Source organism: Oratosquilla oratoria, chromosome 24, assembly GCF_046742065.1.
Source record: "Oratosquilla oratoria isolate Oo_2021 chromosome 24, ASM4674206v1, whole genome shotgun sequence".
Taxonomy (NCBI): domain Eukaryota; kingdom Metazoa; phylum Arthropoda; class Malacostraca; order Stomatopoda; family Squillidae; genus Oratosquilla; species Oratosquilla oratoria.
Genome location: NC_134800.1, coordinates 50146058 through 50156057, shown reverse-complemented (window position 1 = coordinate 50156057; position 10000 = coordinate 50146058). Strand labels below are relative to the sequence as shown.

General features: G+C 39.3%; 1 protein-coding gene across 1 annotated transcript in view; it reads right to left on the bottom strand.

Moving 5' to 3' along the window:
* Window positions 1–10000, bottom strand: part of LOC143038344 (protein slit-like) — a 168098-nt gene that overhangs the window by 18670 nt on the left and 139428 nt on the right. The window contains exons 16-23 of the mRNA XM_076207374.1: window positions 9312–9383; window positions 8298–8455; window positions 7066–7216; window positions 6356–6502; window positions 5090–5161; window positions 3196–3365; window positions 2509–2647; window positions 440–511 (exon numbers count right to left, since the gene is read on the bottom strand). Of these exons, the coding sequence (XP_076063489.1) occupies window positions 440–511; window positions 2509–2647; window positions 3196–3365; window positions 5090–5161; window positions 6356–6502; window positions 7066–7216; window positions 8298–8455; window positions 9312–9383 (981 nt within the window). The remainder of the gene's footprint in view (window positions 1–439; window positions 512–2508; window positions 2648–3195; window positions 3366–5089; window positions 5162–6355; window positions 6503–7065; window positions 7217–8297; window positions 8456–9311; window positions 9384–10000) is intronic.

Below are 10000 nucleotides of genomic sequence, written 5' to 3'. Positions count from 1 at the left end.
TTACACACATGCATATATATATATATATATATATATATATATATATATATATATATATATACTCACACACACACACACACACACACACACACACACACACACACACACACACACACACACACACACACACACACACACACACACACACACACACACATTATATATATATATATATATATATAATATATATATATATATATATATATAATATATATATATGTATATATATATATGTATGTATATATATATATATATATATATATATATGTATATATATATATATTCATACATGCACACATACAGACAAACATGCATGCATACATATCTATATATACAAACATGTGTAATGCGTCACACATTCACTAAAAACGATCCGTCCGTGACATCCTATCGACAACACTCGAAGCACAAACGACAAGACAAAGTTCGAGGTACTCACAGTCGATTGAGCTTCTTCAGGTGTTTCAGGCGATCATTGTCGATGTGTTTGATCTCGTTCACGTCCAGGTATCTGACGGAGGAGAAGAAGGTGTGGGTCAGTGCACGAAGGGGCAGCAGGTTGGAGGGGGGGGGGGTGTTAAGGCTTAGTGAATGGGAGGAGAAAGCTTTAGCAAAAGGTAAGGATGTTTTTTGAGTCTTTATGGATTTGGACAAAAAATTATGACAGGGTAGACAGAAAGGCAGTGTGGGAGGTATTGCGAATATATGGGATTGTGAGAAAGCTGTTAAGGGCAGTCAAGTGTTTTTACGAGAGTAGTAGAGCCTCTGTTTGAAATGGGAATGGAGGGAGCGAGAGGTTTGAGGTAAAGGTGGGACTGCGGCAGGGATGTGTTGTGTCGCCATGGATGTTCAATGTGTACATGGATCGGGTGGTACGGGAGGTAAAGCCGAGGATGATGGTCAGTGGACTGGAGATTACAAAGGAAGATCATGCCGGTAGGAGACCTTGTCCATCATCATCATAATCAATCAATAGTCACAATTCATCACCATCTACCACCACCATCATCATCATCCACCACCACCATTATCATCCATCATCATCAATCATCATCAGTCATCATCAAATGATCATCATCATCAATCATAATGATGATAATGATGATGATGTTCCCTAGACTGTCTGGCACCTCCGTCTCCCTGAGGAACTCCATGGTTGGGACGGGGTTTCCCATAAATCCTTTATAGAATAAAATTTATGTTGTTGGCATGGGTGACTATGCACGACGCAGTCTTCCATACTGTACTGAATAGTATGGAGTGAGGTGTTACATTATGGATAGTTATCCGCGATGCATTCATCCGCCTGTGGTAACTTAGAATGGCTGGATGGTGATCGCACCGCAGCCTGGCCAGGTGGGTTCTGTCCTCTCGGGGGGTGAGAGGATTCGGAGGGATGGATGTCAGGGGGTCGGGCATACTGCAGTGTGTTGTCTTCAAGTCTCTTCATGGAATAGTGACTGATATAATTATGGATATGCTAATGGAGGCGGGTGGTTGTGGAGGAAGAGTATTTGCGTATGATATAAGGAGGAAGAAGTTTTTCTCGGCGTAATTATCAGTAACGACCTCAAATCATCCAAACAGTGTATTTCAGCCTCTGAGAAAGCAAATAAGATTCTGGGATTGATTGCGCGATCTTTTGATTGCGCGATCTTTTGATTTCAAAAGTCCATCACTCATTAACAAGCTATATAAATCGTTAGTTCGTCCACATTTGGAATATGCTGTTTCCGTATGGTCACCGAATCTCATTAAAGACATTGACAGACTGGAAAAAGTACAACGGCGAGCCACAAAACTGATTCCAAATATCAAAAATAAATCATACGAAAATCGACTTAAGCACATGAATCTGTTTTCCCTAAAAAAGCGTAGACTCAGAGGTGACTTGATACAGGTCTTTAAGATTTTAAAGGGAATTGACAACATCAAAAGTGACCAAATTTTCACATTGAATGAGAATCAGACAAGAAACAATGGTCTCAAACTGTCCGGAAATAGATTCAATTTGGAAGTAGGTAGAAACAACTTTGCCAACCGTGTAGTTAATGAATGGAATAAACTTCCTGCACAGGTAGTGCAATGTAGTTCAGTTCGAAGCTTTAAGAATCATTTAGATAAATACCTAAGTAAGATGCTGTAATTAATATAATTTATGTTATATTATTTGCTTTTGTTTTGTTATAATTTGTCTGTCTGATTTTCATTTATTATTAGTTATATGTCAATTTATTATCATTTACTATTTACCTGTTTGTTTGTTATTCAACTATACCAATGCATTTATTTATGTATTCTAATTGTTATTTACATTGTTATAGTTTTAATTTATTATTAATATGATTTTTTTTTTTTTTTTTTTTTTTTTTTTTTCATCCGACCTAGATATGGATAAAAATGTATCATGTCGGCATGCTTTGCCTTTGTAATACTTTGTAAAGTCCTTGGTAAGTGTTTGTGTGTGTGTATGTATATAGATAAATAGATAGACATCTAAGGACTTACAGCTCGGTCGTGTCGGGCGGGATGCCCTTGGGAATGTAAGTCAGCTTGCCCCTGGAGCACCTCACAACCGTCTTCTTACACTGACACTCCGGAGGGCAGTAGACGGCGCCTTCGCAGCTGGCGTCACTGCTCATACCCGCTGGAGGAGAAAGAAAACGGGCGATGGTTAGGTTACTTTAAGTCTGGAGAGAGAGGTAATCAGCTGACGCCAACAATATTGGTAAGATTAGGATAAATGAATAAAAAAGTTAATAAATTAATTAATCATTTGATCAACTAATTGATTAATTGAATGATTCATTTATTAATGTAAGCTGATGACATCAATATTGATAAAATTAGAATACGAGGATTTAGAAATGAATGAATTGATAAATTAGTTGAATAATGATTAATAAATGGATTGATTAATGTATTGATGAATGAATGAATAGTTGAATAAATGAGTGAATGCATGAATGTAAACATAAATAAATGAATAGATAATATTGATATATAATTTAGTAGAGAAATTAGATAAATGAATAAACAAATATACAAATAAATAAATGGATACATAAACAAATATATAAATGTAAATGTAAATAGATAAAAAATAAATGAATAAAGAAATAAAGATAAAATTGAAAAATAAGATAAAGGGAAAAACAAATCTAGAAAGTTCTCGTCTCCTTCAGGAGTTCTCACTTCGACAGGCGAGTTCCTTGGGAGGGACCTGCGTCAGGGGAACGTCCCTGAAGTGGAGGGGGAGGTGGCACACGGGCGGCGTCGCCTCCTGGGTCCCCGGGTGCTCCTGCAGCCACGACAGGAGCCATTCGGAGCGGCAGTCGCACACCAGAGGGTTGTCCGAGAGGTTCCTGAAGAAAAAGAAAGAAGAAGAAGAACAACTGCGTCAGTAGAGTTTCTTGCAGAAAAAGAAAGAAGAACAACTGCGTCAGTAGAGGTTCCTGCAGAAAAAGGAAGAAGAAGGACAACTGCGTCAGTAGAGTTTCTTGCAGAAAAAGGAAGAAGAACAACTGCATCAGTAGAGGTTCCCGAAGAAAAAGGAAGAAGAAGAACTGCATCAGTAGAGTTTCTTGCAGAAAAAGGAAGAAGAAGAACAACTGCGTCAGTAGAGGTTCCTGAAGAAAAAGGAAGAAGAAGAACAACTCCGTCAGTAGAGGTTCCTGAAGAAAAAGGAAGAAGAACAACAACTCCGTCAGTAGAGTTTCTTGCAAAAAAAGAAAGAAGAAGAAGAACTGCATAGGAAGAGTTTCTGAAGAAAAAGGAAGAAGAAGAACAACTGCGTCAGTAGAGTTTCTTGCAGAAAAAGAAAGAAAAAGAACTACTGCATAGGAAGTTTCTTGCAGAAAAAGGAAGAAGAACAACTGCGTCAGTAGTTTCTTGCAGAAAAAGGAAGAAGAACAACTGCGTCAGTAGAGTTTCTTACAGAAAAAGAAAGAAGAACAACTGCATCAGTAGAGTTTCTTGCAGAAAAAGGAAGAAGGAGAACAACTGCATCAGTAGAGTTTTTTTTTGCAGAAAAAGGAAGGAGAACAACATCAGTAGAGTTTCTTGCAGAAAAAGGAAGAAGAACAACTGCATCAGTAGAGTTTTTTTTTTGCAGAAAAAGGAAGGAGAACAACTGCATCAGTAGAGTTTTTTTTGTAGAAAAAGGAAGAAGGAGAACAATTGCATCAGTAGAGTTTCTTGCAGAAAAAGAAACAAGAAGAACAACTGCATCAGTAGAGTTTCTTGCAGAAAAAGAAACAAGAAGAACAACTGCATCAGTAGAGGTTCCTGCAGAAAAAGGAAGAAGAACAACTGCATTAGCAGAGGTTCCTGCAGAAAAAGGAAGAAGAAGAACTACATCAGCAGAGGTTCCTGCAGAAAAAGGAAGAAGAACAACTGCATCAGCAGAGGTTCCTGAAGAAAAAGAAGAAGAAGAACTACGTCAGCAGAGGTTCCTGCAGAAAAAGAAGAAGTAGTAGAGGAAGAAGAAGAAGAACAGCAACTACATGAGCAGAGGTTCCTGCAGAAAAAGGGAAAGGAACAATTGCATCAGCAGAGGTTCCTGTGGAAAAAGGAAGAACTACATTAGCAGAGGTTCCTGCAGAAAAAGGAAGAACAACAACTACATCAGCAGATGTTCCTGCAGAAAAAGGAAGAAGAAGAAGAAGAACAGCAACTACATCAACAGGTGGTAGGGCTCTTAAGTTTCTCATTATGCTTGAGTGCTTACCAACCATGCAATTATCGTCATCCAAGTCACTCCAGATAAAATACCACGGTTATAAATATCGTCAGGCGACATCCAAGCCCCACCTCGGTATCCATGCGCTTATAGTTTATTACTTTGAACCTCCTTTTTATCATCTGGTATTTTGAATTTAATATTCTATTTACCGTCGGATGATTTTATCCATCCCTTTATCACCCTCATCCCTTTCAGTGCGAGATTGCATCTTTCAGGCTTTGTAAACAGAAACCAGAGAATTTTATTTAGAGAAAACAAAATTTAGTAAGGGGTGACTACAAAGTAAGTAAGGTGAGTTCTATTTCATAAAGAATGTTGAATGTATATACTAGAAACACTACTTACAGGTTTTCTAGATGTAGGAAATTAGACAAAGAGTTCCGGGAGAGGCAGGAGATGTGGTTGCCCGCTAGGTTCCTGAAACAGAAAATGGGAATATTAATGAGTGTTCAATTAATCTTATAGTATTGGACTCGTGCTAATTCTAGTTGCAATTTGATGATTTAATTGAATTTGAAGAAACGAACCTTGGGCTGTGCCCGTCCCTGCTTCGCCTATAGCGTCCTTCAATAACTTAATGTTCTGTTCAACAAAATAACACATCTCTCCCTCATTCTATATCACATTAAACAATTGGTGACATCATGTCGCCTTTTCTTCTGATTGGCTTGTCTTCAGTCGTGACGCTGTGTCACCTTTTCTGATTGGCTAGTCCTCAGTCGTGACGTCATGTCTCTTCTTCCAATTGGCTGATCTTTAGTTGTGACGTCATGCAACATGTTTCAGATTTCGACTATTTCTACAAACTAATTTTTTTCATATATATATATATATATATATATATATATATAAAAAAAGATATATATAAAAATATATATATATATATATATATATATATATATATATATATATATATACATATATATATATATATATAAAACCTTTGGCTACAGACTTATATGAACGATTCAGTACCCACTACACTACACCCTTCACCTTAGGCAACTTTGAGGTGACAATGCTGAGGAATGGGTGAGGGGATTATTGGGGGTAAGGGGGGGGGAGGTCACACTTGGGTAATGTACAGGACTAAATGTAGTGACCTTCCAATTGTATGGCAAATGTAGAAGCTAGTCCTTCAATAGGTTTGTATGCTAGTACTCCTGAAGAGGCACTAGTATGCAAAACTAGTCAATATTTTAACAAATTTGTTCGTTGTGTGTTTACCTTCTCCATCTCCCTTACTTTAAAATTTTATGCACGGAGATGAAATTATATTCATATATTCATATGTTTTTTTCTTCTATTTTTCATACTATGTACACCATAAACGTATTTTTTCTTGAGTTTGGTCTGTTTATTTTGTTTTGACAAAAAAAAAAAAAAAAAAAGATAATAATAATAATAATAATAATAAATATATATATATTTATTTATATATATATATATATACATATATATATATATATATATATATACATATATATATATATATATATATATATATATATATTTGTGAACAAGAACTACATACATTTCTTAAATCCATTCTTGACAAAAAATGAAAAATGAAAACAACCTTTCATTATCATAAGTGAAGAAGATACGTACACACTCGTGAGTCCTCGTGAGTGCGTGAGGAACCCGGAGGGAAGAGAGGAGAACCTATTGTGAGAGAGGTCGATTCCCTTCAGATGAGGAAGCTTCCACGAAGCGGCAGCGGCGTCCAAGGAGGTGAGTTCGTTATAGCTCAGGTCTCTGCAAAAGGAAAGAGATATCTAAGAACACAGAACAGAAGACTGGAAGAGACTGCAAGAGACCATAAGACCTACACCAGGTAGTTCCATGCCCATAATCGTCTATCATCCCCCATCCATAAAGTTATATCATCGTCCCTTAAAGAAAAAATAATAAATAAAGAAATAAAAAATAAAAAATAAAAAAATAAATAAAAAACATAGTTTCAGCGACTCAACTTCTTTCTGAAAGATGTTATCACACTGGGCTTCCACGGCCTTCACCAGCGTCGACCGTTGAGAGTTCGTTTGAATGAAAATGACTTCGGTTACAATATTCTATTTTTTCAAATCTCCAAATATCAATTTATCTTTCCGCCATATATGGCTAGGTTGAATGATAAACAGAGAGATTACAAACCTATACGACTATTAGAGATACCGTTGAAATGTTCGTTGAGAAGTCTAGATTTCTGTAAGCGAAGTCATATTCTAGTTACTCAAATGGAGGTTGGCGGTAGGATGTCGGAGGAAAAATAGCCCAGTGTGATAACCTCTGAAGGAGAAGAAGACCCGGGTACTCACAGATAGGTCGTGGTGGGCGGGAACTCCCTCGGGAGGGTGGTGATCCCCCGTCCGGAGCAGTCGACCCTGGACCCGTCGCAGTGGCAGTTGAGAGGGCAGGAACCTTCTTCCTTGCATCGGCCCGCATAACGAAGGCGGAGGTCGCTGGTGCCTGAAGGAACAAAAAGAACATAAGAATGGAGGAGACTGCAAAAGACCTTAAGGCAGTTTCATGACCAACTGTCATCCCTATCCATGAAGTTATCTAACCTTCTCTCAAAACAGACAATAGTTTCAGCGCTCACTACATGGTTACTAAGTCTATTCTATCCGTTGACCACTCTAATGGTGATCCAGTTCATTGCCTATTTACTTCATAAACCTAAATTTGTCCAATCTAAACCCATTACCACGTGTCCTACCCTGGAGGGTAGATGTGTGGACTGGAGGCCTCCAGATGTGGAATGGGTTGTCCGTGGGCGTGATGGAGAGGGGAGTGGCTTTGAGTGACACCGTGCACCAGTGTGTGAAAGATTCAGTTGACCTTCGTGGCCAGAAGGATGGCCGACGGACAATTGGCCAAGCGGACATTTGGCTCACGGACAATTGGCCTAACGGACATTTGACTGAGTGGACATTTGGCCGGACAATTGTTCAAGCGGACATTTGGCCTACGGACACTTGGCCTAATGGACATTTGACTGAGTGGACATTTGGCTGATGGACAATTGGCCGGACATTTGACCGAGTGGACATTTGCCCGACGGATATTTGACCATGTGGACATGTGACCCACGGACACTTGACAGACGGACATTTGATCCTGTGGACATATGACCGGGCGGACATTTAATCGAGTGGATATTTGATCGAGTAGACGTATGGATGGATAGTTGGCCGAAGTAAAATTTTGATTGTTTATCATTTCTAATTTGGAAGATTTAGGTGATACACCACGGATAAGCCCGAGGCGTTACAAATACTCTATAAGAATGAGTGAATGTTTGCAAAGTTGCTGGGGATGAAGTTTTATTTTGTAGGAATTTCAATGATCACGCATACTTGAGGCCATGTACTAATGCCCTCAGGGTGTATCGAAATTAATAATGAAATGTATAATTCCCTCTCTCTCTCTGATCGTAGTAACCGTGTATCACAACATAACAGACACAGGTACCAAGTGAACTGGAAGTTAGACAACAGCAGAACATAAGTAAGGATAATCATGTGTGAATATGAGAGGCCCTACTTACACCTGAAGTACTTGGGTTTCAGTCTCTTGAATGGCCTCCGGGAGAGCTTCCGTGGTTCCTGGCATCTAGCGCCCGAGGTCTCGACCGGATTGGCGCTCAGATAGGCCGGGAGCCAGGCCATGTTGCAGTCACAGACGAATGCGTTGGCGCCGAGGTGCCTACAAGAGCGATATTGTTGATAGCTGGATGACAACACTTAGTGTGCGTGTACATACATACATACATACATACATACACACACACACACACACACACACACACACACACACACACACACACACGAGTAGGTGTAAAGTCACAGCATTACCCATAGATCAGGACAAATGTGAGATCTGAGATCTAATCCGGGAGGGTAAAGGCAATAGTTGTTGATCTCGAGTCCGTGATCAAAGACCTTGGTGAATCTCTCACTCACTCACACACACACACACACACACACACACACACACACACACACACACACACACACACACACACACACACACACACACACACACACACACACACACACACACACACAAACACACACACACACACACACACACACACACACACACACACACACATACACACACAAACACACACACACACAAACACACACACACACAAACACACACACACACACACACACACACACACAAACACACACACAAACACACACACACACACACACACACACACACACACACACACACACACACACACACACGACTCGACGGTGCAGTGGTAGCGTTCGCGGGCTCCACTACAGTGGTCCGAGTTCGAATCCCACCCAGCGCTGAAATAAATTTCAGTATCGCTGCACTGCGAGTCGTTACTCCAACTTCGTGGCCGGGGAGTTGGGTGTGTGAGTGCGTGTAAGGTCACAGCATTACCCATAGATCGGTCATATATGAGCTCTGAGCTCTCTTCCGGGAGGGAAATAGCTGTCGATCACGAGTCCAGCACGTGATACAAGGCCATGGTGGTGAAACACACACACGTAGATTCTTTGGGCCATAAAGGTGGACTTACATGGTTTGGATGGAGCGGAGTGGGGTAAAGGTTCCGTTGCTGAGCGTCATGATTTGGTTGTCGTAGAGCGACCTGAAAATAAACGAAAGAGATATGAAGATTAAAAAAGAAAAAGAAAATCATCAGGATTATTGTAGGGGAAGAAGAGGATTACCGAAGGGGATAAAAGAGGGACAGATAGAGGATTAACAGGGAGACGCGATGGTTTTAACAAAAATTGAATGAAATGGTTAACAAAGATTAAAAATACGGTTAATGTAGACAGTACCAGATTTACCAAAGACAATAAGAAAATTAACAATGGATTATCAGAAACTTAACCCAGAGCAATGATAGAATTAACTTAGATTAAAGGGAACAAGGAAGTCAACAAAAAGAAGAAGATTAAAAAGGCCAAAAAATAAAATAAAAAATGGTAATAAGAATTGTAGCAATAAAAACCGGGATTGAAGAAAACAAGATAATTAACAAAAGGAAGAAAATCAAACTTAGTAAATGGCACCAAGAGAACTAACTGGGATTAAACAGGGGAACAAGAGGATTAACAAAAAGGAGGAAGATTAAACTGGTATCTTTGAGACCTTTGACCATCAAGGGACTCCTTTAACTTAATCTCGAAATAATCGAGTAAATATCCTTTTTGAGTGACTCACACAAGACGATATCTTGAGGACCCTTAAAGTGTCTGG